Raw genomic sequence first — 26,438 nt, 5'->3', positions numbered from 1 at the left:
GTAATTGTCCTATTTCCTATACATCACAGCAGAGAAATTCTGAAGTTTCCAGGGAAGGCATGGAAGTAATACTAACATTACACCAGATAAATTCTCAGTATTTCTCATGGGTCTTCTTTCTTAGTAACTAGGATCCAGTAACATCACTGAACATGGACTTCTGTGTGTTTCATAGTGTGTCTGCTTCCAAACCAATCATGATCCCAAGCTAACCAGTGATTTGGTTCTCTTTGTTTCCAGTTCCATTCTCTCCCTGTACCCAAAATCCCTCTGCCTCTGGTTCCTGAAGTCCAGGAGAAATGAGATTGTGGAACACATGACATGTGAAGATCTTGCTTTAAATGGGTTCTACTCCCCTAAATGGCAATGAAGACTGATTAGATAAGAGAGTCCATCAGCCAGTCCCTGAAGAGCTGGCAACTGTGGGGACAGGAACAGGGGAGCCCACCTTCTTTGTGAGCGAACAATGCAGGTACATCCATCTTGAGCATCCTTGGGGCCTGCTGTCTCCTCATGTTCCTCCTGCCTTCCCTTCTCCCAACTGGTTCTTTCCCTACTCTTCCCATTCCTTCCAGGCTCTCCCTCACTGATGGCCAAGCACAAGGCTTTGCATGGATGTGGAGCAGAGCTGTTGTTACACTACAACTTCAGAAGTGGGGATGGTGGACCAGGGTGGCCAGCAGAGAGGTGATAAGGCAATCATCACAAAGCCACACCCACAGAAAACTCTGAAACTCAGAAACACCCAACCCAGCCCCCCACACCCCACTGACCTGGAACGCCTCTGTCCTGCTCCACCAGTTTGGGAAGTCTCATCGATTAAGGGACTCACAATCTTTTCGGTCATGTCAGTGAGCACAGTGAAGGTGGGCTCCACAATGAAATCTATAAAACCTGCAGAGAGGCAGCCACATCTCAGCAGAGCGAGCAGGAGCAGACAGCTCCATCCCCACATGAACCCACATATATGACTTCTCTTTCTGTATGGCCCGGGCAGATCTGAATGTCAGGAGTCTCTTCCATTGTTCCAGTGGGTGATCCCAAAGGATAGATCATAAAGCCTACCTCAACCCCCACCTCCCAGGAGAACGAGCATAACACCACCCCAGGAGGGACAGACAGAAGTCAGATGAAGCCCCTTGGGAGGGAAAGGGGGTCATTCTCACCTGGGGAGACTTAAGGACACCTTCATGTAGGTTGTTGGTGTGAACACTGGTGGGAGGAAGGCATGTAGGGGAGAGGAGGGACATGAGATGGAAAAGAGGGTGGGAGGTGACTAGGGTAAGGGGTTCCTTCTGACTTGGGGTAGGGGAAGATCAGGAAGGCTGCCACTCAAGGCTCAGGGAAGAGAAGACTCTTGGAGGCTGGGACCTAGAGGAATATTAAAAGCCTCTGAAGATATCTGGAACATCATATAACTTTTAAATGTTCTGTAAGAAAATTGGTGGGTCACCATAGATGGGAAGGAAGTAAGCAGGGCAGCAAGGATGGAGATGTCTTGCTGGAATGTTGCATCAGTGTTGGATTTTCATGTGCATTACATCTTGTCTACCACCAAACAGTGCCTTAATGCCAGAAGAGAAACTACTAAGTGTACTTTGCTTTTAAAACATCCAATTCCTAGTGGTGCCAGCACCTAACAGAGGCACGCCATGCACTGTATGGGAAATAAAGAAGCACTCAAAATGCAAGCAGGAAAATTGACAAATGAAGATTCAATTTATTTTCTGAGTGCTTTCATACTCTTTGCAGGTAGAAATCCCCAGTGACAGGACTGGTACCCTCTTACATGGCTGAGGATTTTTCTAATGCATGTAGTATACTGATTTGCAGTGCAAACATTATCATTACCACCACCACCAACAACAGGCATTCTAAAAGAAATAAAAGGAATATAAGAAAGGATAGATGGAAAGATGGAGAAAGAGGAGGAAGGAGGGAGAGGAGGGGAGGAGAGGAAGGGAAGCAGGAAGGAAAACAGGAAGGGCTCCATCACACAGCCAGAGTCCAGCACAATGCTCCCTGGCAGAGCAGCAGGACGCCAACTGTGGATGCCTGGTGCCCAAGGTGAGTCCCTGAGCAGCCATGGCCCTTCAGGCCACACCCCCGAGCAGCCAGCACCTACCTACTTGGGACTGGGCAACCATGGTGGACTTTCGATCACATAGAGGAGAAAAGGGCAAGCCCAGCTCCGCTTCTCGGTCACCCTAGAAACACAGGAGGTCATAGTAAATTAAGGGACAGGAGGGGCGAGGCCACCCAGATTTTCTTTAGTGGCATCAACTGCCACTTAGACCACTAGTCTTTAATTATTATAATTACATGACGTAACATGTCTCCATGGGGCCTTTTCCTTTGCACAAAGGCCGCCAGGAGGCTGAGCACACTGGGATCCAGCCATCACATCCCACAGCAAAGGCTCATGCTGTCCCTAGGAAAGCCTCAATGGGCAACAAGAGGCTCTCCAGGGATAACGAGGCAGAGGGCCAAGGGTCCTGCGGCCTGAAGCCACCACCACAGCCACAATGGTTGCTGCCCACATTTTTCTGTGTCCACCTGGGCCCCTCACCAGCTGCTGTGCCCCTCCTGGCTGTTGCCAGGGTGTGAAACCACAATTCAAACTGGACTGATGGACTATAAAAATTGAATAGTCTAGTCCAATGGGCCAGTCTAGTCCATAAAAACGGACTAAAAAGAACCAGAATAGATGAGGGGATATTAAATTATACAGTAGAAAGCATGACTGACAGGCCCAGCTCACCAAAAGCATGGCTGTAATGCAATGACGTGGGGAAGTCTAACTCAGTGGGGATGGCTTATCAGAACACCACCCGGACACTCAGTAGCCATCACCAGAAGAGGGGAAGTGACGTCTGTCCTCTCCTAGCAGGATTCAGCTCTCAAATCACACCTGGAAAACCCACTCAGAAGAGCAGCTACTAACTGCTGCTTGAACCCTGGTAGAGATGTGTGGACACCGAAGGATTAAAGTTCAATGTGGAATAATAATGGCACCATCATGGGGTCATAATGAGGATGGAATGACAGATAAACTGAAAAAGAAAACTATTGTACACTACCTTTACAAAAAAAGTAAATACGTAAAATAATTATTTATAAATATTCATAAATAAATAATTGATAAATTATGAACCAAACAATCACACTACTGTATTAGAAAAAATAAAATGAAGAGAAACTTTTGAACTGACCAAAAATTTAAGATATTTAAGGTCCAGATTTGAAAAACACTTAGTGAATTTGTTCCATCAAATACCTCTGCTTGTAACCAATGTTTGATAACTCAGGAGAATATCTGAGGGAAAACAGCCTGAAACCAGACCTGGCTCAGAACCTAAAGGCTTCCCTCTCACTCCCTGTCCCTCCTTCTCTCCCTCCCTCCACCTTCCCCTTTCCCCCTCCCTTGCTCCCCCCTCCCCCTCCCTCTCTCCTTCTCTCCTTCCCCTGCATACCCTGCACTGGATTTGAACTCAGGGCCTCATACTTACTCAGCTTTCTTGCTTGGCTGATGCTCTACCACTTGAGCATCCTGCTTTTTGCTGAACATTTAGAGACTGACTCAGACTTTTTTACCCTGGCTGGCTTTGAACCTTCCTGCCCATCTCAGCCTCCTGGGTGGCTATTCTTTAGGATGTTCTTAATTCTAATCTGACTTCATTATCAGAGAGAATAGAACATGAGCACACACACACACATGCATGTGCATGCACACTCATCCACATGCATGCATATAAGCACACATAACTTCTATTGTTTCCTATTCAAACAAGAATCATAAGAGCAAGAATAATCACAAGGGTAATTTGCTTCCAAGAATTAAAGTAGTGGTGTGCTACGGCCAGACTAAGCCCCTCAAATATCATTCTCAGGGCCTTAATCCCTGAAGCTGGGTGTTGATGGTATTTGGGGGTGGTTGGGGCTAGATGAGGTATCAGGGTGGGCCCTCACAGTGTCCTGGGAGACCAAGCTAACACACCTGTCCCATGCTGCTGCTCTCCATGTCAGGAAGCAGCCATGCCAGGCACCAGTCTTGTACTCCAGGACTTCCCAGATCCCAAACCATGATCTAAACACATCTGTATTTGCAAAGGACCTGATCCAGGTGTTTTGTTAGAGCCACAGAAAGTGAACTATGGCACAACAGAAGAGCCTATCTCTTGTCAGTTTAGGGAAACAGCTGAGGTCTTCCTGAATTAAAAGAATTGACTGAGTTTGCTTCCTTAACTGCACGTTCGGTCACACAATCTGTGCATCAGGCCCTCCTGTCTCAAAGCAGATAATGGATGACAGCTCCTCTAGACTTGAGGTTGGTGCATGAACTTGAACCTGAGAAGACTTTGGTCTTGATGGCATTCACTTATTTCCTTTCCTATTTCTCTCTCTCTCTCTCTCTCTCCCTCCCTCCCTCCCTCCCTCCCTTTCTCTCTCTTTCTGTCTGTGTGTGTGTGTATGTGTGTGTGTGGTCCTAGGGCTTAAACTCAAACTCAGGGTCTGGGTACTGTCCCTGAGTTTTTGTTGTTGTTTGGTTGTTGTTGTTTTTTTGCTCAAGGCTAGCACTCCACCACTTGAGACACAGCACCACTTCCAGCTTTCTGGTGGCTAATTAGAGATGAGTCTCATGGACTTTGCTGCTGGCTGATTATGAACCTTGATTCTTAGATCTCAGCCTCTTGAGTTATAGGTAGGATTACAGGCGTGAGCCACTGGCACCCATCTAAGACTATTTTTATAGACAGCAAAACTCTGGATCTTAAAATAGTGGTAGTTAAATTAGACTATAACTAGGGAAAATGGGGTCTGGTGATTTCATGGCCCTTATTTGCCACTGAGTTTTTGAATTTCATATCACTGGCTTCTTCGCTAGAAAGAAACAACCTGACAAATTATAACAGAAACACAACACAGATTAACAACTGAATCCTGCAGGCTGATGGCAAAATAAACACCAATTTATAAACCAACTAGGGAAAAGGAGGAAAAGAAAGAGACTCCTCAACTGGCATTTTGACAAGGCCATGGAACAGAAATGCATAGCATAGAAATACATAAAATTCTTGCAGTAATGCCCCATGAGCCAGAATTTAGGTAGCATTCAAACATTGATAGCCAGGGAACATTAGAAAGCCTCATTCTCTAACCAACTGAGATAAAACAGATCACTCAGCTGTTCAAGGCTGGTGCTGAGGCCAGTACAGAGATGGTACCTGTCTGAAGAATTCCTCCAGCAGTGACATGGTCCAGCGGTGGTGCAGGTCCCAGGCTTTGGCTGGGTGGCTGATGTCAGCCGTGTGCAACATCAGGGACAAAGCTTTTGGCTTTTCAATCCTGTGAGCCAGAGCACAAACAGCACAGGTGACTCACTCTCTGTCATTCACCTCACACCCCTCCCATTCTCGGGCCTCAGCCTAGCCTCTGTGGCTGTGTGGCACCGTCTTCCTACCAGGGTATCACCCTCTGGGTCTCCAAAATCTCTGAACTAGAAACATTTCACTCCAACCCTCCATTCCCATAAAGCAACTCAGGCAACTCAGTCGCAAGAGTCACTCACTGATGTTACCACTGTGTCCAGGGGATCTTTGATTATTTAGTTCCCCACGGGAAATAACTCTACTTGGTACAAACCATCACCAGCTCCATCACTGACTGCAACCCTAACAAGAGCAGGTGTAACTGTGAGGTGTGGATGCCAGGTTCTTGCCTCCCAACACGGCACTCAAAGCCCACTCAGCTCAGTTACAGTGGAGGACATGGGCTCGGGGTGTGGACACATTCCAGTGCAGACACCTAGAAAGATGCTCTGTGTCCCCAAGACACACCACAACACAGCCGGGACATGGACACATCCCATGCACACACCTAGTGTGTCCCCTATTCCCAGGGGCACGCCACATGGCCACCCCATGCTCTACTCACGCTTCTGGCTGCTGCAAGGCTGTCTTCATTGCTTTGATTTGTTGGAAATGACAAGACATATCCGTGGCCATCACCATCTCGATGACCAATGTACGAAACTCCCTTGAGGACACCCAGAAAGAAAGCAGGATGGAAGTTAAAATGATAAATAAATGAATAAAAACAGAAATTAGTTTATTTCTTGCCACTTCTAACCAAAATAAGTGGTAGGTGAGGCACGGCCTGCATGGGAGCAGTTCTCTGCCCTAGCTCTGGGATGAAAGCAGTCCTGGGGACTAGCTCAACAGAGGTAGAAAATCCCAAACAAAACTACAGAAAAGGACCTGTGGCCTGTTTGCACTTTAACATATCCTAAGAGGTCAGGGGGTTGGGCCTTGGAGACCAAGAGTGTGCACCCCCACACCAGTCCCGTGAAGCTATCTCCTGCCAGCCCAAACCTTTCATTCACTTATGACTACAGACACTGGATGCAAAGCTCTGGGTTTTGCTGAAGATGTGCACTGGGTAATTATTGAGTTCTGCCTTTTTCAGATGATGGCCAACTCCAGTGCAGTCCAATAAAGCTGAAGCTAAGGACTCCCTATGGCTTGTTTGGGGCAGAGACAGAGTCTCACTATATATCCTAGACTGACCTAGAACTCACCACCCTCCTGACTTGGATCCATTGTTTGCATTGTGTGGCTTATTTGTCTGGATCCTTGCTGAATGGCAAGCAAAAGCATACTTGTTCAATGAACACTATCCATATGTCAATGAAAATATAAGCACATATTGAGCCACAGCAAATGCAGAACTTCTGAAGGATTTAGCTGAGTTTATCTACAAGCTATGGAACACTTTGACCTATGCTTATAGCTGCTGTGACTTGCAAAATGGCTTGGATATCCCACAAAGTGTGCATTTTAAGTGGATGAAGTCATTGTAATCCTGACCAGTGCTGAATTGTGGTATTGCCTGTTTGCTACATGTTCAACATTAATGAAGAGACTGAATAATATTCCCAGTTTCTCACAGCTAGTGAGTAATTCCGTCTGTACTCAAACCCAGGCCTGCTTAATTCCAAGGTCATAGCATAATTTAGGAAATAGGAATAATACTTTATTTTCTAGTGGGGGAGGTTGCAGTACTGATCATGGACCCAGGGCAAGCACTCTACTATGTGAGTCATACCCTTAGCCCCTTTATTGACATTTTATATTTGGTCTTGCAGATGAAGTCTTACTAATTTTGTTCAAGCTAGCCTCAACCTCAGGATCCTCCTGCTTCAGCCTCTTGAGTAGCTAGGAGTACAAGCATGCACCTCCATGCCTGGTAGTCCACAATCTAAATAATTCCCTTAGGATGTTTTACAAGATTCTTGCAAAACCCAAATCAACAATAAAGTGGTGGGTTTTTTTCCTAATGATAAAATTCATATTGATGGAGCTTACCTAAAAGCAACACAATTTTTAAGGTAATAATAAACAGTCACAAAATGCCCTTATTTGAACACTATTAGAACAATACTGTAAAATTTTTCTTCCACAAGATTTTTAAGCATAATATGGAATTATTTGACCCAAACCAGTTCCAATTCTCAATCCATTAATAAAAAACAATGGAAAAAATGGTGGAATAAAATTGGTGGGTCCTACGCACAATATTCTACAGCCTTTTCTTTTCTTTTTTTTTTACCCAAGGCTTTATTTTTTTTCCAATTTTTTTTTTTTTTTTTTTTTTTTTTGGGCCAGTCCTGGGCCTTGGACTCAGGGCCTGAGCACTGTCCCTGGCTTCTTCCCGCTCAAGGCTAGCACTCTGCTACTTGAGCCACAGCGCCGCTTCTGGCCGTTTTCTGTATATGTGGTGCTGGGGAATCGAACCTAGGGCCTCGTGTATCCGAGGCAGGCACTCTTGCCACTAGGCTATATCCCCAGCCCCCAAATTTTTATTATCAAACTGATGTACAGAGAGGTTACAGTTTCATACGTTGGGTCTACAGCCTTTTCTGATAAACATTTGAACATCTATGTCAAGAAAAAAGTAGAGAGAAATAACTGCACACAGTAAACTGCACACAGGTGGAGAGTAGTAGGAGGGAGAGAAAGGGAAAGAGGCAGAGACAGAAAGAGAATACACATAAATTTTTAAGCAGGGTCTAGTTTCAGCATCCATCTCCACAATTCTCACCCTTGACTTACAAGTCTCTCCCTGTAGCCTCACCTCCAGTCCTCCTTTGAGAGGTTAATCAAAATATTCATCTCTTCATCTTCTTGCAGAAGACGGTAGGCTGCACTTAAATGGTGATTTTCCAGTACCGATCTGTCATTGTAGAGAATGGCTGGATCTGACCTGAACAGAAAGCCACAGGCAACCAATGGAAGGGGACTGCTGAGGTCTTGTCAACTAGAAGTACAGGCTAGGATGCACCATCACTATGTTTAGAAGTAATTATTTGCCCCATGTAAGTGGTATCAACTGAAAGCTAAACAAGCAGTACAAATTATCCATCCATACAGAGCAAGATTCTACAACCCACGCATGGGCAGGAAGTCTGTGACATTCAGCCCGACAGCTCTGTGAAAACGATTTCATAACCAGATCTCAATCACCTTCACTAATGGCAAAGGTGAATTTTTATAATTGGGCATTTTTCTTAATGTGAGTAATGTCAAACTTCCTTTTACTTTCTGGAATGATTTTAATTTTCCTTCATATTTAATTCAATGGACACAATGGTATGGATCTTTCAGCTGTCTGCAAGCTGCCTCTGGTAGAAGCCTAATGCTAATATTTTTCCACATGAAAGATACAGGAATGCAATAGAAAATAAAAGGCAGCCACTTTCTGACTGTTCTCCCTCCCCAGACACAGAGCACCAGACACATCTCTAATTTAATGAAAACTTCCATTCTTAAAACTCCTTTGTGTCCCGTGGGAGAAGCTAAGTCAGAGATGGGAAGTGTCTTCTTTGAGCCTTGCAGTGGCCAAATGTCAGGGTTAGGGGAAGGTGAAGTCTCCCCAGAAGAGGCCACTCCAAGATGGTGTCCACCTGTCCCTGGCCAAACTTTGGGGTGCATCTAACCAACTTTGAAAGTGTTAAATTTACTTGTCACTTAACAGACCTGATCACACATTTAGTTTTCTGATCAGGGATTACCAGAGAGCGTGAGAAGAATATCTCACCAAAGCCCCAGAGATTGAAGGGCAAGAAGATGGTTATTGATTATGTCAACCAAAGCCCCCCAACCATCATCTGTCCTTACTGCCTTAGTTTATATCACCTCTATGCAAACTCCCCACCACCTAATAGAAACAGGCAGAGCATCCCATAAGTAAAGCAGTATAGTAGAGGAGAGACTAGTCTCCCAGGTGGATCTGAATAAAATGAAAACTAGGAACCATTGACTGAAGTTGACCAGACCCATCTTCTGCCCATAAATTCACTGTTTCTGCAACTCACAGCTGCCATGCAAAAGAAAGCTGGTGAAGGCACAGCCCACTGACTTCTGAAACACTGTCTCTGGCCCCATTTTGTCTCTCTCCAAACACTTCCCAGGCTCACCGAGTCTGAATGTGGAAATTGTTGGTGGTGCCCGTGTGTTCGTAGTCATGGATGGCAGCTGAGAAGATGATGGCAAAGATCTCTAGCTCCGTCAGCCAGTTCTAAGAGTGAGACAGAGCAATCAGGTGACCTGGCCTCCATTCTGAGAGGGAGACAGAGTAGTCAAGTGACCTGTCCCTTCCTTGGACAGTGTTGACAACACACCCACCCTGCCACCTCTCCATCCTGCAGCTTTGAGCAATTGCCAAAGGAGCTTTCTAACACACAGTAAATTCATAGTATATGCCACAGAATTAAGAAATATAAGGGAAGGGGTGGATCAAAGTTGAAGTGGTGACACAGATCAAAATGCATTGTACACATAACTTTGTTAAATGGCAAAACATTTAATGAGTACCCTAAGATTAAGATAAGAAGAGTAGGTCAGGAGGGGTGGGCGAGAATGGTGAAAGGGACAGCATTGATCAAGACACACTATGTTCATAAACTGCTTTGGTGAATGGCAACTCTTTGTACAGTACTTAAAGATGATAAAAAATACTCAAAAAAGTTTTAAAAGAAGTAACTTTTCTGTTTTGTTTGCTTTTGCTTGTGAAGAGTCTGGGTCTTGTGATTTTTCAAGCAATGTACTAGGTTAAAAGAATTAACTAGTCATTTACCTTTCCCCAGAAAGCCAAGGAGAACGAATATGAAGACTTTAAAAGGCCTCAATCCTCTCTTGAGTTTTTCTCTCTCACACACATGTACACACACACGTGCACGCATACACAAACACACAATACCTAGTACAATAAAAGACCCACTCTCTGATTTTGGAAGAATACCTATGACACGCAGGTAAACATGTGGGGAGGTGACACTGGGTGCACATGTGCTTGGAGGAACCTGTCCCCATGACACAGAGGGTAGATGCCTGGGGAGAAGGCACAAGGTGCACACAGGTTTGGAGAGACCAATCCTCATGACATGCCAGGTAGACTTTGTGGGGAGATGACACAGGGTGCTACATGTGTTTGGATGGCCCGGACCCCCTAGGTGCCATCATGGTTGGCTGTGGCTCAGGGCTTTCTAGTGTGCTCCCTGGACAGCAAGTGTCACCTGGGAATATGCTAAAAATACAAATGAAATTTCTGGTGCCAATCAATGCTCTTGGCCCAGAAACTCTTAAGTTGTGGCTCAATCATCTGTGTCTGAGGAGACCATCTGAAACTCTATGCTGGAGTCTGAGAGGACTACCACTCTGGAAGTTCCTCCTCCAGCTGATTTCCACTGATGGCATCTGGGTTCACTGGTGCTCCCTGTCCCTGCGCACCCCTTAGCACCTGAGGTCTATGTTCATGACCCACAAACTACCCTTTGGTGCTCTCTGCTCAATTTCAATATGAGGACCATGGTCCTAACACAATTTGGTGGGAATTTTACAGAGGAGTATAGGGGAAATTTTTAAAAAAAGAAAAAGAATACTGAACTTGGCAGAACCCAGGAAAGAGTTTGAAACATGTGCTTAAAATAAGAAAATAAAATATATTCATATGACTTAAGGTTATACAAAAGGATTTTAAATGAACATACACCTTTCTGATTCTCTAGCCATTTCTCTCTATTAATAATTAACTTTTGTCATCACCTAAGAATATTCTTGAAAATAACGGCCTTCTTTGAGGACATGCATGGGTACTACATGGCATCCAAGAGTAGAGCAGTTAATAAAATGGATGTCAGAATAAAGATCTAAAAATATCCAAAAACAAGTGGAAAGGCTGTACCACAACAAATATGAAAATTTCAAATGATTAGAAGACCAGCTCTTAGATTCAAGAAGAAATCATGTACACACAGACAGATGTGGGTAGCAATAGTTTCTGTGGAAAAAGACTCAGAGATCTGAGCCAAAATTGGAACTGGCCTAACATGGCTGCCAAGTCTGCTGGACACAGTTTCAGGCTGCAGGACACCATTACTAACCCTGGCAATATGACAGAATCACTGCCCACCCACATCTGCACACACATATTCAGTTGTAGTCGTGGGAACTGATTGTGACTTGGTGAGGCCAGTGACAACTAGTGTCTACTTGATCAAGTCCGGGAGGAAGAACACTTCACAGGTGATAGAAAACCTCCAGATTTCCCATGACGTTGAGGCAATTGCTGGGAACAGAGTCCAAAAAAATGTATCATCTTCATGGGCTCAAACTCAACAAGAGTAGGGACATCCTTCAATAAGAAGTCATTATCAAGACCAGATAGACAGACAGACAGATGATGGATGGATGGATGGACAGACAGACATAGAAACTGAGACAGAGATGAAAGAGTGAGTTAGATATAGACAGATGATCAATGTGATTAAAGTATGGTATATACATACAAGAAATGCCATGGGAGCTCCTTTGAAAAATTAAACACACTTTAACACACATGAATACTAGATAAGTAAAGTATGTCCTGTGGAGTCTGTGTACTAGAGGGTAGTATGGTGGATGAAGAAGTATGGTTGGAGTATCTTCTGTCCTTGTTGGGCTTGGTCCAGAAAAGGGGAAGGGCATGGGAAAGTAAGGGTGGGATGAGTCATCAAGCCACATTATGTGCATATAGGGACCTGCCATAATGAATCCCCTTGGGTAATTTGAAGCTGATTTTGTTAAGCCATTATCACATTTTTTGTAGTTCAAGAGTTGTCTCTCTACGTACCGCCACTCCTGTCTTGTAGAGGAGGTAATGCACAGTCTGTGTGACGTCGGCAGCATGCATTAGATTGTGGTAAGGGTTTTTGTGCTTGCTGTAGCCCACTTCCAGGGCCTCCACAAAGGAGACAAGTGCAGAAATGGGAATCTGCAAGAGAAGGATAAGCTTCATTCACTGGAAGGGTCTGTGTGGGTGGAATGTACATGGCCCGCTCATTGCTCCAGGAAGAAATCACATGAGGAAATCAGTGTCTTACAATGAACAGAAATCACTGGAGAACTGTCAGATAATTTGAAATCAAATATGAGGGCCCTACTTGCAAAACATCTGGCTTTGGATGTTGCTTGTTGCTAGTCAGTTCAGGGGCCCTGAGGAATGATGTCAAAATGATCTTAAAGAGCTTTAGTTTGATTGCCATGCAAACCAACAACTTGCTGCGCAAGTAGAAAATGAAGTGAGCAATTGCTATGCTAATTTTCTGTATTCCCTTTTCCTCATTCCTCTATAAATAGCCTCTGACGGCAGTGGTGATGGCATGCATGGGGCATTACAGCCTCTGACGGCAGTGACAATAGCAAACACAGGAGATAGGGCAGCCACTGAGCCTGGCCGTGGTAGGCTCTGGATGGTGATTCGAGAAGATGGAGTTTCCAGCCTCTGTCCCCCAAGAAGGCCCCAGTCAGCATCAATACCAAGCACCCAGCATTGTTAGAACAATGCACCCAAGACACCTAGAGAAATTTCCGCAGTCTGTTGAAAAGGAGACCCTTGGTTGTAAATCACAAGGATGGATGGCTGTGGAGTTGGTCTGCTTATCTTTGTAGTGAGACTGACCTTAAAGCGGCTGATCAGGTCATAGCGTGTAAGGAGCTCGTAGAAAATGAATTTCAGTGCATGGTCCCCGCTGGCTTCATTGAGGGAGAAGACATCAAAAGACCATTTGTCCACGTCCTATGGGAACAGAGAACGCATAAGCATAGGCCCACCTACCTGGCTGCAGGGGTCCCACAGCCAAGGACTATGACACGTGTCCACACACATCCACACATGTTCACACAAGTCCACGTGTGTCCACATGTCCACATTCACACACATCCACACACTTCCCACATCAGGCTACTTCAGTGCAATATAGTGTTCCTACAAAGCTCTTGCTGTCAAAAGCGGTTAGTTAATCCTCTTAACAACAGGCAGAATTTCTCAAGTGCACAGGGTGTGGTAGGCATTATAACAGATTGGTGATAACAACCATAAATGGTAGGAATGTGTTTGCATGTCACAAATTAGAAACTCAAGGTCCCAAAGCAGCATTGCTGGTAAGAGCCTGAAACACAGCAGGATGGGCACAGGAACCCAAGACACCATGGGAGGATAGGCACAGGAAGCCCAGCAATACCTGTACTCAGTACCACCACCACCCCCGCCCCCAGAGGGATGTACACAGTAAGGACACTTGCACACATACCAAAGTCATTTTACACATTTATTAAACCACCTAGAGCATGATATCACTTTCCTAGGTCTGACAGCTGCCTGGGAGATGACGTGAAATGTCAACATCAGATGGTAGTACAGCCAGGTGATAACCCCAGTGGCTGACAGATGGCACTGTGAACTGAGTTCATCCATGCAGCAACCTGGCCCCCACACCCTCAAGACCTGTCAAGCATATAGGCTGCACACAGCAAAATCTGTTGAGAGTTACTCAAGACCTCCAGCTGAACCTTGGTTCCTAGAATTGGCACGGCCATGAATCATCCATTGTCTTGTGGAAAGACCACTGACAACTCAGGAGACTGGAAAATGGCTTTTCACATCAGACATTGTTGGCAGTACTAGGATTTGAACTGAGGGACTTGTGTTTGTTAGGCAAGTTCTATACTTCATGAGCTATACTGAAGAAATACTGAATTCAGTATTTTTTGAACAGGGTATTATTTGCCAGGCTGGCTTGGGCCACCATCTTCCTATTTACCTTTCCCGCATATCTACGATGACAGACATATACTTCCTGCTCAGCTTCTTGCTTGTTAAGATGAGGGTCTCACACTCTGTTTGCCTAAACTGGCCTCAAACCATGATCCTCTCAATTTCTGCCTTCTGGGTCACTAGGATTACAGGCGTGAGCCATTGTGCCCAGCCACATCTGACAATTTTTCATCGTACTCTTCAGGATGCATTTTTAAAAGGAAAAATTGATCACCAGAATATCAAAGTAAAAAGCCAACATTTATTGTAGTTATCCATCTTAAAGAAATGCAAAGGTGAGTATTACTGCCCACCTTCAGCCCCTCCTCTTGGAAAGTCCACTCTGATTCTCAGGTTAATATCCCCCCAAATCATGGTGGGCTTACTGGTGGTCTTGCAGACTGAGAATCCTGGCTCTGGAGACTGGGTTCTAACAAGTTCTTGGTTTAGGGGCTGGGAATATGGCCTAGTGGCAAGAGTGCTCGCCTCCTACACATGAAGCTCTTGGTTCCATTCCCCAGCACCACATATATGGAAAACGGCCAGAAGGGGCGCTGTGGCTCAGGTGGCAGAGTGCTAGCCTTGAGCGGGAAGAAGCCAGGGATGGTGCTCAGGTCCTGAGTCCAAGGCCCAGGACTGGCCAAAAAAAAAAAAAAAAGACCTGGACCAGCACAAAACAAGTTCTTGGTTTATCTGCCTTAAACATTCTTCCTCGTTTACCAAATTTTGCCTGACACAATTCCATGGGAAAACCAAACACACTTCACTTTGTCCAGCTGCAAGGAATCTGGAACCTGCTCACATCCTCACACTTAAACCCGAAGCCTAACCAACCTTCCACTTCCCGAGTCACAGGATGGTATCCTTCTAGAATAGGAAGCACCACTGAGTTCCAATAACTCCACCCAGAAAACTGGAGAGAAATAACTAAATTTAGAAGCTACTATGCACTGTGGATAAAAAGAGAAATGAAGTCCACTTGAGAACTGCAGTGTTTCATGATCCTCTTAGTTGTCATTTATGCTGTGTGCTTACCTTTGACCACAAGCATTAACACACCCATACCATGGATAAGTTAGTGAGTTATGTTCTCTATCTTTGAGGAGAATATATGTCATAGAAGAAAATGATAGTGATTCTATGTAAAAAAAAAAAATCTTTCCTCTAACAGAACAACATAAAAATGAAAGGAGGATCTTCCTCTGTCTCTATCTCCCCAACTCACTCTAACCAAAGAAAAGAAGAGTACAGGGATCTGGAAGAATATTACATCTTTAAAATGTGTTGAACTTGTATTGCATGCCTGTAAACCCAGCCACTCAAGAGCTGGAGGCAGAGTATCATGGACAGAGCCTCCTTGAACAGAAAGTTAGAGAGACCCTATATCAAAAGTCAAGCTAATCTTATCTGAGTATATTGGAAACCGTGTTTACTGGTATTGGAAGTAGGAAATTCAATACCAAATTTGAGAGACACAGGGTAAAAAAAGAGAAACAACTACAAAAGCAATACTTGCAAAACTGTTTGGTGTAAGTGAACTGAACACCTGGGGGGGGCGGGGGAGGAACGGAAAGGGGGGAGAGGGAGGGGGGTATGAGGGACAAGGTAACAAACAGTACAAGAAATGTATCCAATGCCTAACGTATTAAACTGTAACCTCTCTGTACATCAGTTTGATAATAAAAATTTGAAGAAAAAAAAAAGTCAAGCTAGCCAGGCAATACACATCCGTAAACCCAACCATTCAGGAAGCACAGACAGGAGGATGGCTGCCAAAGACTGGGCAAAAGCAAGAGACCCTACCTGAAAATATGAAGTGAAACTAAAGCAAAAAGGACTGAAGTCGTGGCTTGGCTCAACAAGCCCAAGGCCTTGACATCAAACCCCAGTTGCCCACAAAAAGAAAAAGGGTTTGAACTTTTCTAGTCAACAGGGGTCAAAGCCAAAGGAAACAGCCTAAATTTCAAATTTCAATAAGGCATGAGAAGAAGGGTAGCAAATGAGAGTTAGTGCTTGCTTTAGGTCTGTGCCTCTCCCTTAGAAAGACAACCTGTTTGCACCACAGACTTTCCCAGCCCTCCCATAAAATAACAGCTTGTAATATGCATGGGTTGTCCATGTTTTACTGATATGCTGCATAGAAAAGAGGCTTTGATTTGGGGGTAAGGAAGGGACGGTTCTGGTAAATGTCTAAGTATTCATATCCCCTGCTGTGTTTACGTGTATGACAAGAGATTATAGATGAGAATATGCTCTTAGCGTTCCTAAGACATTTCAGGGTGAATTATGAAAACTGATGTGATTTCATAGCAGATGTTATAGCACAAGAGACCTCATGAGGTGATCTCAACAATTAAATGGAGAACAGACTATGGATCACATTGAGCATTAAAGTGGACCTGGGGGTGGTGAGAAAGAAACCCATGGATTCTCATGGCATTTTTCCTTCTCCTCAGATAAAGGAAACAGACAGAATAGCTACAGACAGAAAAAAAAAAGTGAGAATCTGTCTGTATGTCTACCTGCCTATCTCTCTCTCTCTAGCTATCTATCTTAGTTCTCGTGTACCTAGCTATCCATCCATACATTCATCTCTACATATTTGGTATCTATCTAGCTTGTATCTAGTTCTACCATCTATTTACCTACCTAGCAATCTATATATCTATTATGTGTCATGTATTTTTCACATTTTTGCCATTGTTCTATCATCTATCTACAATATATCTATTATCTATCTATTCATACATCTACCTATTTATTAACTATCATCTATATAGGATATTTCATCTATCGTGTATCTATCTATATAGGTATCTACCTATTTGTCAATTTAGTATCTATCATCTACCATCATCTACCATCTATCCATCTATCAGCATCTATCTACCTATCTATCTAGTATCTAACCTCTATGTATATACCTACCTATCATCTATCTACCTACCATCTATCCATCTGTTTGTCTCTGTGACTACTCTACCATCTATTTATCTCATCTATCATCTATCTCATCAGTTTATCTCATTATCTATCTATCTAATCAATCATCTATGGTACCATGCATTCAGCTAGTGAATGGCTCTGAGTCAAAAGGAACTGTGAATATACAATCATGATGTCCCTGAGGCTCATTTTGACATTACTCGCATTCTCAATTCCATGAATAGGTAATTTATCTTCTGAAAACATCATCAGGTCATTTTTTTCATGCTCCAGAGAAAAACAACATCATTAACAGATCAGAATTCAATATTCCCCAAGCAAGGGGACCAATTCTATGTGTGGACACTAGGCAGCATTAACCCGACTGGTGGCCCAGAGCCCTTCCACATCTCCATTTGGGATTCAGAGCCAAATCAAGCTTGGGCAAATGGACCCCAAGTCTAGTGGATTGGAATCAGCCTGGAGTAGCACCTCCACATTGAGGCTGGAAGATATTCTACATATTTCTATGAGGTACCATGACAGAATTCACCCCCATTAAAATGCTAACATTTGGGTGACATCTGTGACCCCTTGTCTCAGTGCACTTCTTGGAGAAAGAGCAGGAGAAATGCAGAGATAAGAGCTCTGGAGGTGGGCACACTTGCATACAGCTACATGCTCCTGAGAGCTTATCAGGTAATAGAAACACTGCTCTACAACTTCAGCTTTGTCTCTAATTCTAGTTTTTCCTTAAATCTTACTAAGTCATACTCTCTTCCTATTTGCCACATTTTTATTAACACCAGTTGACTGTATAAGGGGATTTCATTTTGACATATGCATCTACACATACAATGTGCCTTGATCAGATTCACCTCTGGGACTCTCTCCCATGCACCCTCTGTCTTTCCAAACCAATCTAAACAAGTGTAAATGTATACATTCATTTTTAAATACGCACTGTACACACACGTTTTCACCCTGTATTTACCATCCTTCATCCTCCATTTTATTCTCTTCTTTTTCACTTGTCCCCTCATCCTAGACAGAATCTGTTTTATATTCCTGTCACTCATTTTCTTTTACTTTTCTTATCTATAAGATGCAATTGGAATGGGTAACCACACAATCACCAAAAGATTTTCCCATTCCATGCTTTGATCAGAGCATATTTGATGTCCATTGGCCAAAGTTGAATAGAAAGCAACAGAGCCCACAGTTTATTTTAAATTTTAAGAAAAATAAGGCCAAAAATATCATTATACTATTAAAAACCAATAAGAAAATGCCAATGAAAGTTTGATGTTAGGGATAATGAGCAAAGAACTGTGAATAGAATCCTTTTGTCTTCTAAGAAGAACTGCCACCACACTTTTTATGGGGTGCTGTGTGCACTGTGAACCTTTCACTGGTCTTACCTTTAATGCCTCAATGACAGCCGGGGGATAGCTCAGCCCAACCATGTTTGATGTCCGTCTATACATTCTGCCAACATTGGAGAGGAAAATGCAATTTTGAAAAGGGGATCTGCATTCCACAATTCCATATTTACACAATATGTTGACAAATAATGAGAAGCTGGAACATCTAGAGACCCAAGGAACCTAAAGTTCCTTTTAGCAACTTTTCATAGGGGCCTTACACCATTACATTCAAAAGAAATTAAGCAACCTCAAATCTATAAGCTATCCTAAATGGAAAAAAAAAAGTCCATGTTCCATAGCCTGGAAATTAAATTATTAAAGTGGTCACCTGCTCTGCCAGAAAGAATTATAGAACAGTAGAGACCATTTACAGCATAGTTCTTGAACCAGAAGTACTCCTGTGCACAGCCCACTAGAACACTATCAAAACAAGAAAAATGTCCCATATAAACTTTGAACCTACCATGCATTTCTAAAATGTGGCATTGTAGCTAGAAGTAGCACCTGCCAAGCAAGCACGTGGCCCTGAGTTCAAACCCCACTGTCACCCCCCAATTTAAAAAGGGTGTGGCTGTGAAATAGGGATTATACGAAGAAATAAATCTATTGTGGGAATAGGGAAACATTTGTCTTCAAGGTCCAAGAAAATCAGAACATCATGGGAAACACAGCCCTTTAATGAGCTCTGCTCTCAGATCAGCAAATGCAAAGCTGCCTGCCCATTCCAAAGTAGACACCGTCCACATATCTCAAAGGATGGTGGATTAAATGGCTTCCTTCTTTAAAAATTAGAGACTTAGTGAAGCACAGGTGGCTTGTGCTTGTAATCCTAGTTACTTGGGAAGCTGAGAATTGGAGGATTATGGGTTCCATGCCAGCCTGGGTGAAAAAACCTGCAAGACTCTATCTCAACTCATGGTTGATGACTCCCATTGTCCTAAACCATGAGGAGGGTTGAATGTGGGAGGGTCGCAGACCACACCAGTCCAGACAGAAGAGTCCACAAGACTCATCCCCACCGTGAGAAGTGGACCAGGGGCATGTCCTTGTCAGCCTCACAATACAGACAGATTACTGTCCAGGCATGTACCTGGACAGGAAGTGAACCCAATCTCAAAATCAACCAGGGAAAAGTAGGGCAAGAGGCATGGCCCAGTGGTAGAATGCTGGCCTTCCAAGCCAAGGCCTTGAGTTCAAGCCCAATACCACCTCCCCAAAAGCTCAAACTAAATTTCCCCTGGTTAAGACAGGGGAATCTGATCAGTGGGGGGTGGGGGGAATATATACTTATATCTCAAAGATTAAAACAGATAGGGTTCTTGCCATTTCTCATTCAAGACTGTTTCCCACCCATTAATTTCTCTACGCAGCTCTTGCAGCTCCTCCGAAGCCAGGTGTCCAGTTACTGGGTGGTAGCACTCCTTTTGCTGCTTTGGCCCCTGAGTGATGACAAACAAGGTCTTTACCTCTCCACAAATATCCCAGCCTGCACTGCGTGCACGATGCTCTTGAACCGAGGTTTCTCCTCGCTTCTACGGAGCATCAGCCCCATCTGCCGGGTGAAGGTGGAGGCCAACCAGTCCCGGACCTCAGAGGGCACAGCGTCCGACTGAATGTCACTGAGCTCATCTTCCGTGTCCAGAAGTCGCCTGAGAGGGACAAACAAGCATGACACTGAGACTGAGCCTGAATGAGGGCTGCCCTTGGCCTCCAGAGCCACTGTTCACTCTGAACCTGAATAAAGGCCCTTGGCCACCATAGCTGCTGTCTACCCCACCTGCTGCACAAGCACAAAGAAACTAAGTTAAATCAGACACATACAAAAATACAGTACTATTGTGACTCCCTTGACTATAGTTTTGATGTTGAATGGCCTCAGGTGGCCAATGTGTTCAAGGTTTGTTCTCTAGCAAGTGGCACTATTGGGAGATGGTAAAAACTTCAAGAAGTAGATCTTGAAGCCCTGAAGGGGCAACCTGGAAGGGGACCGTGGGCCCAGCCCCTTCCTCTTCCTCCTTTTTCCTTCCTGGTAGCCATTAGCTGAACAGCTCCTGTGATAGGCCACCTGCCCCAGGCCTAAAGCAACAAGGCCAATTCATCATGGAAGGAAATCTCACCAAACCTGAGATCCTAGAGTAACCTTTCCTCTTCTTAAGTCGATGGCCTCTGATGGTAGAGTAATGGAAAGCTGTCTGAAGCACTGAGCAAAGTACTCAAGAGGTCAGAACCACCGCCCATCTCAGGCTCCCCCCCACCCACTCAGCCTCCGGCTCCTCCAGCTCACAGATCCACCGAACGCAGTGTGCTCACAGCAACTACTTAATTCTCAAAGGAGTGGGTAATTTGAGTGAAATTTTGAACTTTCCTCTAAAAAACTCATTCACAAGAAGGGTTAAATAATTCCATAGACAGACCAAGTATCATTATGTTGATTAAAAAAATAATGAACATTTAAAGTCTTTGCAAAACATCCCCCAACCACAGAAAACCTGGACTCTGAAGTAATCATCTTAAATGGTGTCAACTGACACACTTTCTTGTTTAATAAGATGTAACTGAAACTCAAATATCTAAATTCAAGCCAAATTTCTAAAATAATGTAGTTGTAGAACATAAGTAAAATGAGTTAAGTCATCAGACAGTTGTGTTTTGCTGGCTAGCAAACTTTTCCATAGGTCAGATGACTAGAAATGAACATACATCCAATATTAATTCCATACTGTGATATGTTATAAAGTTGAATGGTTCTGCTTAGTAAATATATTCGATTACAAGAACAAGGGAGTAATACCATGAACTTACATTGCTAGGTTTTAATAAAATCTAAAATTGAATGTTAGACAATATCTAACCCTACTACAATAAAAGTGAGCATTATAGAAGCAGATGTTAATGAAAAAGTTATTTTTCTTTTTGACTACTAAGTTGGGGTAAACACACAATGGAAGAGATGGTGATATCAAGTCTTTAAATTAGTCATGAGGCCTTTTACTGCCATAGCAAGCCATGTGATCCAGAGGTTACAGAGAAATTCTGATTCAAATTTGCCCTCCACCCTAAAAGAAAGACACCACAAATACTGACAGAGCAGCCTGTCTAAATGAGAAACAAAAAAAGGCCTTTTGGGCTGGGGATATAGCCTAGTGGCAAGAGTGCCTGCCTCGGATACACGAGGCCCTAGGTTCGATTCCCCAGCACCACATATACAGAAAAAACGGCCAGAAGCGGCGCTGTGGCTCACGTGGCAGAGTGCTAGCCTTGAGCGGGAAGAAGCCAGGGACAGTGCTCAGGCCCTGAGTCCAAGGCCCAGGACTGGCCAAAAAAAAAAAAAGGCCTTTTATATTCCACATTTTCCAAAACAAAATCAATACTTTGTGCTTTCAAAATGTGTGTTGAGCACCTGGAACTGCACTGATTCTTTCGGATAATTCAAGTCTTCAAGGAAAACCAATGACAGACATCAGAGGGTCTCCATCTCCCCAGGTCCTCAGCATCCAGACTACTGGGAATTAAAACCAGCCCTGCATGTGCTCAGACCATTACAACATGCAGTAATTACAGCGAAAAAGAGAAAAGTCTACAGGTGCTTCAGAATTGCACTTCCTCCTCCTAGATTGCTTCCCCTCGCTGTCCTAACATTCAAGTGAAATGAGTTCTGCTCATTCCTTTTCAGATAAAGAAGCACAGAGGGAAAGGCACTTACTCAAACCAATCTTATTTGTTAGTGGAAACTAGTATTCCAAGGCTAGGAGCCTCATAAACCTTATCCCTGCTGGAGAATGGTTAAAACAACAACTACTCTACAGAAAAATGTCATACCACTTGACTGATTTGCAAACATTTTTAGCTTACCGGGTTTCATCAATGTATACAGATTCCAGCACTGTGGCTGCATATTCCAAATTCTTCTTCAGATCTACTACAGAGGCTTCCCCTCTCTCTAGCTGTTTCACCAAAGATCGTAACCTACAAGAAAAGAAAAAGTGACATGACTTCATTAGAATAGAGGAACAAAGAATTATGGTGACACATTTTTATAGCCATGGAATGTTCTTCTTTAGCCCAATACAAGAATAATATTCATATGGCCAAAGGACAAGTTACAAAATAGACATATTTTATTGTTCTTGCCAAATGAACAAAAATATTCTCATAACCTGGCCCTGGCCACTCCCAACATGCAGGAGTGCCCAAATTGCTAGTGGTTTTGCTTTTTCTTGGACTTCTATTGTTTTGGTTACAACTCTATGTGGTAAGGTAGAGCCAGTGGCAATACCAGCCAATGGCTCTAGAGGATTTCTCTGTGGAAAGAACTTCTTTCAGCCCTGGTCACAGAGGAGAGCTGAAAAATATCACCTGGTAATGAAAGTGTGCTGAGAGTGGACCTCAATCCTCAAAACTGAAAAGTAAAGGACAAAGAAAACAATAATGGGGAAAATATGACTCACAGAATAAAGAACCAGAAATTCTATCTACATATAGTAGAATTTTCATAAACATAAACAGCTTTAATCAAAATAGGCTTTTGAAGTTTAAAGCAAAGCCTAGATGAGCCAGAGAAAAAGGGTCAAATAGGCAAGAAAAAAATGAAAATAAAATATCCAACATGTGTTTTTGCAATTTTTATTCCAAAGAATAGAAAAAATAACTTGAAAAGCTTTGAGAAAACATACATGACTTCAAAAGTCACAAATTTTGAAACTAGCCATGGACGTCTCTGAGGTCAAACTCAAAAAGTGATTGAAGTTTTTGAGAATACACCATTGAAGGCATTTATGTCTACATCTAGGAGACATAAATTTATGTCTATATCTTGTAGAGCTGCCAACAAGGATACATGAAGCCAACAAAGATATTCTTAGGTGTCAACAAGCTCAAAATGTTAGTGCTCATATGCTTTAATAAAGATACAAATTCCTAGGGCTCTAGGTGAGTGGACAATGGGTTTATGGGCCATATTTAACTACAGCAACCATTGCAAAACAGAAAACAAGTGCCCAAGGATACCTGAAAGAAGTGGCTGACACAACACCACACTACATACACAAAAACAACTGGACATGAAGATGAGGTGACATTGCATCATACTACAGACACTAGGACAATCAGATATGAAGACAAGGTGACACCATGACATCACTCTACAGACATGAGGACAACCAGACACAGAGATGAGGTGACAATGCAACATCACACTACAGACACGAGGACAACTAGACTTGGAGACGAGATGCCACTCCATTTTCCAAACAAGCCCCTGTTTTTTTTATTAACAGAAACACTTCCCAATGCATGCCAGTCACTGTGAAGAGCAAGGTTCTGGATTCACAGCCTCTACTTTTACAACTCCCCTCCTGGGAAAGCAGGCCTCAAGGGAGTCATGTCATGCAGATCCCCAGGGGACCTATCACCAGGGAGCCAGACCCAGTGGAGCACAGTGGTCCCACAGAGAAGCCTGGTATGGAGCCACACCCAACAGGGCCTAGCCACAGCTCTGAAAGGCTTTGTATCACAATTAGCAGGAAATAGGCAGAGTAGGGGACCTATCACCAGCAGGATCCATGAGCAGTGCATTTGTGAAGCAACAGTCTGACCCATTGTTGCTATAAACAAAACAACTCCCAGCCAATGGCTTCAACAAACCCAGGGAAGACCTGACACAGAAATAGAATGCCTTCAGTGTGCCTCAGAGGTACCCCCCACTTCCATAGCTTCTGAGATGAGCAGAAGACTCAACCAACAATCTGGCAGGTAGCAGACCCTTTGCTTGGGAAAATCTTCCAGCTGACATCTACCTCAGATAATTTGGTAACAACCTAGCAGACAAAAATATCTAGAAAGTTCAGAAATAAGGACAAAGACAAGATATGGTCCTCCAAATGCAGAGGAAGGACTCACTTCTGAAACAAAAATAAATTCACTAGTGGAAAGAGAAGAAAAATTCAGGGTAGCATCTGCTGTGGGCTCAATAAAATTCAAGAAAGTCTACATCTGTGGATGCTGGAATTGGTGTTATAAAAAGTGAGCATATTGAGATATGAAGCAATTAAAAGGAAATCAAATATGACAGTAAAAAGATGGTAAGATTTCTTTTTTGAAAAGTAGAACTATCCAAATTTCTAAATGCCCAACTCCCTTTTGACTCAAGGAACCATCTATGTTGAATGCAAACTAGAACTTTCCACTATATAGTTCACAAAAACGCCACTCAAACGCCAGGAATTCCAGGTGCCCCTCTGTCCACACTGTTGAGTTCAACGTGCTATACTGCTCCATAGCCCCGGCCCACCCTCCACTCTTCCTCTCATACTTTCACTCATGCCTGCCCTGCCCTCCCACCAGCTCCTTCCTCAGACCAAAATGGCCATTTTTCAGCTTCTGCACCACTGAATTATTAGGAGACACCGGTCTTTGAAATTCCTATAGTTTTGGGAATCAGGGCTCTCTCCCACTTCTCGCGATGATGTATATTTTCCCTAGATCTGAATCCATCTGACAATGGGCTGCCTAAAATTAGCTGGGCCCCTTCACAGCCACATTATAAAGTGTTCCATTGCATTTGGAGGAGAGCTTGGTGGGAAGACTGGACTGCCTTTCTTTGTTTTCCAAGTGAACTAGGTCTGTGTGATGTTATCCCCTGGAGGCTGAGGGCCGGACACACAGTGGAGCAGTAACCTGTATTTTGAGAAAGGTGGTGGCTATCCACTTATGAATACTGCCACAAGGGATAGTGGTGTTGGTGCCCAAAAGGAATACATTTCAGGAGCATTTGTAACAAATTCACAAAGGAAAAGGCGACAAGAAAAGGGGAAGGAAAGGGAAGGGAAGGGAAGGGAAGGGAAGGGAAGGGAAGGGAAGGGAAGGGAAGGGAAGGGAAGGGAAAGAACAATGAAAATAGAAGAATTCAAGTTTGTCTTCTGTAGTTTCCACTCCATTCATTGCTGTCACTGCAGCTGCCAGACAACAGTTCCAGAACAAATGTGCAGCACCATTTTGGAAAGAACTCTAGCTCCCCAGCCTTGGCACAATGCCTTTGTTAGATGGCTTGAACTGTCCCCATGGACAAGCCACCAAGCCCCCCAATTTCTCCATGCAACCCACTGTTCTCTGTGCATGACTGAAATATCATGCCACCTCTGTTTCCCACACCTCACATCAGGGGCAAGTCCTGGATGCCCAGTCTCCAGCACCCAGGCCAGCTTTGTGAGCTGCACAAAGAAACTAGAGGATGGGAACTGAGTCAGGAAAAGTCTGGAATCTGAAGTCAAAGAAAAAATAGTTTTGTTTTTGTTGCTTTCTTAATACTAAAATGAATTTTAGGAGCAATGGAGTACATTTGTTGGGCTTAAGTCTTGTTAGAAGTTAATTATCAGCAAAGTACAAGCAAGATTTGAATGGTATAAGAAGCTACAGCAATGCACTCTCTATCCTGTCACAGGATAGATTTGCGCTCCTAAAATACCCCTGGGTGCTTGGCTCTGGAGGGCTCTTGACTTGGACAGGTCTTTAGTTTGGAAGATGAAAGGGAGCTGGATATTGTGCAGAGCCCCACTACCTGTCCTGATGGATCACCCCACCCCACTTACCTAAATAACACAGAAAACAACATAAGAGAATTCCTCCAAGTGGGGTATTCCACAGTGACACCCAGCCTTATGCTTAAAGCCATCCTGGTTTCTCAGCCCCAAGTCCATCCCCACTTCTGCATCCAAGGAGCCCAAATCAGGCCCAGGGCAGCTCCAACCTTGCCTTGCAGCAAGCTCTTTCTAATTGGAGATTCCTCTGCTTTTTGCTTTCTCAGTCTCACACTGCCACCACTTGGAGGAGGCCCTAGGAGGCGCTGCTGCAAACTATCTGACTTCTCAGACCCAGAGGAGGAGCTGTTTTCCCCCTATGGTGTTGCTGGAGGCCCACCAAGGTGCCTGCACATAGAAATGACTCAAGAAATGAGCAATT

General features: G+C 43.8%; 1 protein-coding gene across 8 annotated transcripts in view; it reads right to left on the bottom strand.

Moving 5' to 3' along the window:
* Positions 1-26,438, bottom strand: part of Pde1c (phosphodiesterase 1C) — a 278,713-nt gene that overhangs the window by 54,156 nt on the left and 198,119 nt on the right. For all 8 annotated transcript variants that reach the window (XR_007210013.1, XM_048339509.1, XM_048339510.1 and 5 more), the window contains 11 exons: positions 22,335-22,448; positions 19,949-20,131; positions 18,477-18,543; positions 12,997-13,113; positions 12,169-12,309; positions 9,476-9,576; positions 8,134-8,262; positions 5,935-6,036; positions 5,226-5,346; positions 2,126-2,207; positions 774-894 (listed from right to left, as the gene is read on the bottom strand). Coding sequence is in view for 7 of the 8 variants with exons in the window: in XM_048339509.1 (XP_048195466.1) it covers positions 774-894; positions 2,126-2,207; positions 5,226-5,346; positions 5,935-6,036; positions 8,134-8,262; positions 9,476-9,576; positions 12,169-12,309; positions 12,997-13,113; positions 18,477-18,543; positions 19,949-20,131; positions 22,335-22,448 (1,278 nt within the window). In the remaining variant the exon portion in view is untranslated. The remainder of the gene's footprint in view (positions 1-773; positions 895-2,125; positions 2,208-5,225; positions 5,347-5,934; positions 6,037-8,133; positions 8,263-9,475; positions 9,577-12,168; positions 12,310-12,996; positions 13,114-18,476; positions 18,544-19,948; positions 20,132-22,334; positions 22,449-26,438) is intronic.

Source organism: Perognathus longimembris, chromosome 2 (assembly GCF_023159225.1).
Source record: "Perognathus longimembris pacificus isolate PPM17 chromosome 2, ASM2315922v1, whole genome shotgun sequence".
Classification (NCBI taxonomy): domain Eukaryota; kingdom Metazoa; phylum Chordata; class Mammalia; order Rodentia; family Heteromyidae; genus Perognathus; species Perognathus longimembris.
Note: the sequence above shows the minus strand (reverse complement) of the source record. Positions and strands in the feature narration are given on the sequence as shown.